The sequence below is a fragment of the Morone saxatilis genome, unplaced genomic scaffold, assembly GCF_004916995.1.
Source record: "Morone saxatilis isolate NCDOM2014 unplaced genomic scaffold, NCSU_SB_2.0 Contig14, whole genome shotgun sequence".
In the NCBI taxonomy this organism is placed as follows: Eukaryota; Metazoa; Chordata; class Actinopteri; family Moronidae; genus Morone; species Morone saxatilis.
In genome coordinates, this window is record NW_023339696.1 from 22,921,897 (window position 1) to 22,928,290 (window position 6,394).

At 46.7% G+C, this 6,394-nt stretch overlaps 2 protein-coding genes across 2 annotated transcripts in view; one reads left to right on the forward strand and one right to left on the reverse strand.

Moving 5' to 3' along the window:
* The window catches only part of si:dkey-16l2.16 (ras-related protein Rab-35), a 9,546-nt gene extending 7,697 nt beyond the window's left edge, over nucleotides 1-1,849 (forward strand). Inside the window, 1 exon segment of the mRNA XM_035654511.1 lies at nucleotides 111-1,849. Within this exon segment, the coding sequence (XP_035510404.1) occupies nucleotides 111-260 (150 nt within the window). The 3' untranslated portion in view covers nucleotides 261-1,849.
* Nucleotides 1,850-2,510: 661 nt separating this feature from the next.
* Nucleotides 2,511-6,394, reverse strand: part of anapc2 (anaphase promoting complex subunit 2) — a 5,717-nt gene continuing 1,833 nt past the window's right edge. Inside the window, 12 exon segments of the mRNA XM_035654507.1 lie at nucleotides 2,511-3,096; nucleotides 3,525-3,686; nucleotides 3,688-3,767; nucleotides 4,142-4,274; nucleotides 4,370-4,573; nucleotides 4,692-4,767; nucleotides 5,052-5,193; nucleotides 5,274-5,452; nucleotides 5,608-5,725; nucleotides 5,867-5,986; nucleotides 6,101-6,256; nucleotides 6,259-6,346. Of these exon segments, the coding sequence (XP_035510400.1) occupies nucleotides 2,887-3,096; nucleotides 3,525-3,686; nucleotides 3,688-3,767; nucleotides 4,142-4,274; nucleotides 4,370-4,573; nucleotides 4,692-4,767; nucleotides 5,052-5,193; nucleotides 5,274-5,452; nucleotides 5,608-5,725; nucleotides 5,867-5,986; nucleotides 6,101-6,256; nucleotides 6,259-6,346 (1,668 nt within the window). The 3' untranslated portion in view covers nucleotides 2,511-2,886.

The following is a 6,394-nucleotide window of genomic DNA, read 5'->3' on the forward strand; positions in this document are numbered from 1 at the left end:
AGAGAATATAATGTTAGCTGATACATTAACGTTTGAAATCTCATATTTAACCTTTTAAATGATTAATCAGTTGTTTAAATAGTGACAGATTATTGTTCTGTCGTTTTCAGATGTTCATGGCCTTCACACACATGGTGCTCCGGGCCAAGAAGCAGAGCCAGAACCGAGCCGAGAGGGAGCGAGAGCGCGAGAAGGACACGGTCAACATTAACTCCCAGAGAGACCGCGACCGCAGGAAGAGAGGGAAGAAGTGCTGCTGAGAGCAACAAAGCCACCTACCGCTCATTGCTTCCACAACAAAAAGCATTCAAAGATTGGGAAACCCCGTGCCTTAGGAGGAGAAAGTGTGTCAGAGCGCAGACGCGAATGTTTGAAACTGCGTTCACTATTTACTGCGCCACATTACGGCGCAGCAGGTCAGTCTGACTGGAGGCGGAGGGATCTACAGTCTGTCAGCACTGACTGCCTGTAGCAGCCTGGAGGTCACATGACTTCATGGATCATTCTGGTGTTTTTAGGACGTTTCTGGCGCGTTTACTAAAAGTCACATTTAAAGGTCCAGTGTGTAACAGTGAGGAGGAGCTATTTAATAATAGTCATAGCTATGTTTTCATTCGTGTATAATCAGCTGAACATGAGAATCATTGTTTTTTATTACCTTCAAATGAGCCGTTTTTATCTACGGAGCGGTTTGTTTCTACAGTGGCCCGGAGCAGACAAACCAAACACTGACTCTAGATCGGGTTAATCCCAGTTTTTGCACATTTGGCAGCCACCGTAGTTTCTCCTTTGTGCTTGGAAGTGGAGGATGAAGCGAGGGAGTTGCAATGTCACCACTAGATGCCACTAAATCCTACACACTGGTCCTTTAAAGCGTGCTGGCCGGGAGGATGGAGAAGTTAACATCTCTGGACTGACCGACCAGATTAAAATGAGATTTTCTGTCTGTATTCGTGCTACTGAGAGGAGCATTAACTTTTACTGAGTTCCTGACCTTTAAGCCCAACGATTGTCTCTAAGTTTCTAAGAATGGATGAATTATTAATGTTTGTGTTAGGACTGCAACTAACAGTTCTTTTCGTAATCTATTAATCTGCTGATTGTTTTCTCGATTAATCGCTTTCGTCTATGAAACATCAGGAAACAGTGAATACGTACGTCAGATGTCTTGTTTTGTCCGAGACACAAAATCAGTTGGATTGAAGACATTTAAATGTAGTTTCCAGGAAGTTGGAGCCCAGATTGACAAAGTGTGGAGTGGATGTTCATACAATCCTCATAAATATGGTCCAACCTTTCCACTTGAACACAAGAAGTCTTAAAACCTGTCTTCTGTAGCGCCATCCTGTTGAAATGTCTATTTCTTCCATCCAGATTTAACTTAGACGTAACATCTGGCTCGAGACAATCCATCACAGAACATCCTGCAATTTCCCCGCCTGTAAGGTTGATTAAATACATTCAATCTGCTGTGAGAGCGTGATGGTTTAAATGAGCTGAAACGTACAAAAACACCAGTCTGGTCCTTTAACTCTCCACTAGTGAACCACTGTTATGTGCCCATTTGTTTTTGTCTTCATAGAGTAAAGGTGTCGTACTGAAAGGGAAGCGGTTGCATTTGTGACTAAACTGTAACTTTAAAATCATTAACTGGTGTTTGGAGTGCAGTCCGACGTCTGTTCGCCTTATGAGGCCAGTAATCCCCGACTACAGTGTGTGTGACAGCCCAAAATATTCACGTCAATAGTATGTTGTTTTTTTTTTATGTAAATCTGTTGCCTAGCAAATGTGTCCAAATCCAAATAAAGCAATAAATCCAGTTATTGTTTGCTTCGGGGGGAATAATGATTGAACATGTATTTGAGTTTTCTTTTATCAACAGTTTGCTGTAAAACACGAGTTTAAAACCAGTTTAAATCATCCTGACTGCTCGTATTTCTCTGGAAACGGTTTCTGCAGCTTGAAGATGTTTATGAAGGCAATTTAGTAGAAAAATCAGTATTGGTTGTAGAGAATGCATAATCAATACAAATTTGACCTAAAAACACATTTAACAGCAAGACTGAAACATAATTAATCAAATTTAAGGCCTAAAATTCAGATTATTAAAGACAATATTTTAAGATTCCCTGTGAAAGTTGGTCTGTATTTCCAATGCTGCTTAATGTTTATTATAAAATATTCATCTGAACACTCCAGCTGTCAGATATATTTACTTCTGAAATGTTGAGAAGTAAAAAGTAGAGTAAAATAGAAATACAAGTGCAGTGTTTGTGTAGTTACGTTCCAGCACTGAGCAAACCAAATCTGAAGTCTGCCACCTGCTGGTTGAAGCTGGTACTGAACTGTGTGGAGGTGTAACAGGAATGTTTCTACTGTAACTCGTCTTCCGGAGCCAAAAGATTAAAACGATAAGAATAGAGAATCAACTCTGAACTTGATGTGGGAGTTGAAGTGAAGCGTGTTACTCAAGACTCGACTCTTATCAGCCGTTCGTTATCTGAGTTTTAAAGGATTCTTTAAAGGAACATCTCATCTTATGTGGAAAAACAGTTAAAATCAGTAAAATGTTACAAGTTCCTGGTTGATTCAGTTCAGACAAACACACACGAGACATTAAAGAGCTTTTTATAATTATAATACAAAGTGTTCAACGCCAATAACCTTCACACCGACTTCATTTCCACCTGCACCGATCCTTTAGAGGGGTGGAAACGCTTTTATTTTGAAAAACCATAGCGTTCAGAGGAATAGTCTTCATAAAACGATGCTGGAAGAAGTTTTGACACGCTGGTGAAAATTCTATTCCTTTTCTAAAAGCTGAGGAGAGCTGCCTTCTCCCACAGCACCTGAACGCAGCGTCCCACTCCAGCTGTGTGTCCTCCGTCAGTTGGATTTGGGGAGTCTGTAGACGCCTGCGGACACCGTCAGCTGATGCTCCCTGACCTTCCTCTGCAGGAACGCCTCCAGCTCATTGACGTCCATCTCCGTGACGACGGGTCCCGTGGCGACGAACATCCGGAGCATGGAGTGGATGCGGTCCAGCGCCATGCTGTCCAGGTTGGTGAGCATGGCCTGGATGTAGGCCCAGAACAGCTGCAGGGACAGAACCAGCGTTAGGATGCTTCTGCAGGTTGTTGTTGTTTACTGTGTGTGTGTGTCTGTCTGTGTGTCTGTGTTCTTGTGTGTGTGTGTCTGTCTTGTTCTTGTCTGTCTGTGTGTGTGTGTGTGTGTGTGTGTGTCTGTCTTCTGTGTGTGTGTGTGTGTGGTGTCTGTCATGTTTGTCCTGTCTGTGTGTGTCTCTGTGGTGTCTCTGTGTGTGTCTCTGTGTGCTGTCTCTGTGTGTGTCTCTTGTGGTGTGTGTGTGTGTGATGTGTGTGTGTGATCTGTCTGTCTGTCTGATCATTGTCTTCTGTGTGATCTCTGTGTGTGGTCTCTGTGTGTGTGATGGTGTGTGTAGTGTGTGTGTGGTGTGTGTGTGTGTTGTGTGTGTGTGTGTGTGTGTGTGTGTGTGTGGTCTCCACCTGCAGCTTCTCCTCCCTCTGCTCCGACTGGGTGGTGGTGTTGGAGTCTCTCTCCTCGTCGCTGTCGATCAGCATCACTCCTCTCTCCAGCTTCTCTTTGGACGAGCCCGTCTCCACCACGTAGTAGCGCCCGCCCGCCTCCTCCCTCAGCACGCCGTGCTGCGTGCCACAGAGCCAGCTTCCTGTGCACCAGCTCCTTCGGGGCGCCCAGCTTCACGCTCAGCTCCTCCAGAGTCCAGGAACCTGACAAAGAAAGACTCCTTCTGTTTAACGTCATTAACTTGTATATGTTGGATGATACTGGAGGGGTTTGGGGGGTTTGGGGGTTTTTTGGAGATGCTGAATCCATTTCTGACATTTTAAATGAAGTAAAACCTCGATGGTGTGAATGAATGTTTTCTTTCTTTGCTCTCTGCTACCACAGGGTCATACAGTATATGTTGGACAGTGACAGTCCTCTGTTTAAATAAATGCATGTAAATTAAATTATCTTCATTTCTGATCATTTTTTAATCTAACAAAAGGTTTAGAAACAGTTTAATGAGCGCTGCCAGAAGAACAATCCCACTGTATGCAGAAGACGACCAACAGAGTCAGTTTGAAACGAGAGCTCGTACTTTTCTCCTGGAAGTGGAGGATGATGGCGGCGTGGATGGGGGAGACGGTGAGGTTGGAGAGGGTGCGGTCCTCCAGCTCCACGTCCAGAGTGACCGAGCCCAGGTGAGGCTTCCAGCTCAGCGTCCTCATGGCCTGAAACACGGAGGACAAACTGCTGTTAACACATCTGTCCTCACACCAACATTCACTCAGAAAACAGCTGCACGTTGTCGGCAGGCGAACGCCACCTTGAGCTTCTCGTAGCGGTGTGTGTACGCCTCCATGGCCTGGCACACGAGCGGAGGGAGCTCCAGCTTCTCCTCCTTCAGCGGCGGCCAGAACTCGGAGGACAGGATGATGGAGGACAGGGACAGCGGCGGCTGCTCCTCCTCGCTCAGCCTCGACTCCTCCTCGCGGATGTTGCTGTTGATCCTCCGGGAGTCGGCCATGTCCTGGGAGAGGAAGAGGAGGAGAGGAAGAGGAGGAGAGGAAGAGGAGGAGAGGAAGGTGTGAGTGCGGCTGGCGGGTGATTATGGTGCTACATTCTCCAGTCACAGTGACACGGTTTACCTTTAACATGACCTCGCAGTAATGCATGTGAGACTCCCCAAAGCGGAGCTTCAGCAGCTCCACGTTACGGATTTCCCTTCAAACACAAAACAGAGGACGAAACTGGATGAAGAACATCAGACCAGGACATTTTGGACACGTCGCTACAATCACAAACACAACAGCGTAAACTGATTGGTGAATAAAGCTCTACCTGCCACTGTGTTATATCGGTGTCGTTTGCAACTCGTAAATTACCCACAGGTCATAGTTCACTCTTTTTACACCAAAATCAGTGCGTATTTATAGGTTTTTCTTTTTAAACGCAGGTAAACCTGATAAAAACAGCCGATTGACTCCTTCCCTCAGGGCTCGGTGTACCTGGCAGTGTTGTAGTTGAGCTGGTGCAGCAGCCGGTCGGCCAGCACCGCTCGGTACTCGTCGATGAAGATGTCCTTGCTGCCGTAGATGCTGACCAGCAGGCTGATGATGTCTGACGAACGACGTTTGGAGCCCATTTTATCTGAAAAACATTCAACCGTCAGGAGAGTCAGTGGACGACGGACACGAGCAGCAGAGATAATGAACGGTGCGTTCACTGACCGGGGACGGCGTCGGTCGGGTCTGGCGTCCAGTCCTCTGGGTCGTTGCCTTCTTCGTCGCTGTCCTGCATCTCCAGAGTGACCGGGTCTCCTCTGGACAGCTCGGAGGCCAGGTCCGTGCAGCCCTCGGCGTCTCCGGTGAGTCCGGCTACGATCTGCCTCACCGTGTCCTCCCGAGTCCTTAAACACACCACAGACTTTGTTTCTCTTGTGGGTCAAATTCATCACATTTTATTGTTTATTTCATCTTTTAAGGTGTTTCTGCTGTTAAATAGCAGCTGAACTCTGTATTGATAAAGCCAGGAACAGCTGATTGTTATAATGTGATGTCTCACCTGAGGTACTTGCGGATCGGTTGGCAGGCGACCTGCAGGATGACCATGGATGGGTCCAGCTCTCTGAGGGCCTTGATGGCCGAGATGTAAACGGTGAGGATGTCGGAGGTGTGAACTCCTGAGGACGAAGACGGGATCATTAAAACTCACCTTCCTGTTCTGCTGTGTGGATTTTCATTTTCCTGACTCCCTCTGTGAACCTGAACCTGAACAGTTACAGGTTCGGGTCCAGTTCTGGTTGTTAATGCGACCGACTGACCTGGGTGCAGCAGGCGGCTCTCAAAGGCAGATTTGAGTGAAGTGAGGAGCTGCTGTCGCTGGTTGGTTCGCTCCAGACAAAACTTCAGATCTTCAATAGCAGCTTTAGACTCTGGGAAATCTGAAAACAATCACAGGAATTAAAATAATTAAAAATATATATATAATATAAAATATAAAATGATATAATTCCAGTTTCTGGTTAAGAGAAACAGAAACGGATCGTTCTGAAAACCTCTGATGATGCTGAAGAGCTCCTCGATCCTCATGTTGACGTAGATCCGGCAGAAGAACTGGTGCATGTGGCACCTCCACTGCTTCAGGACGGAGCTGGCCGGCTGGTTGCCTTGCATGCTGGGAACGCCGGGAGTGCCGGGAACGGCTGGGGAGTGCTGGGAACGCCGGGAGCGGGTACCGGACTCTCTTCATCCGCCTCGCTCGCAAACACTTTACTCAGCCAGCCCAACACCAGCTCGAGCCACTGAGCACAGATTACAGCCAATGAATGACAGACAGACAGAGAGAGAGA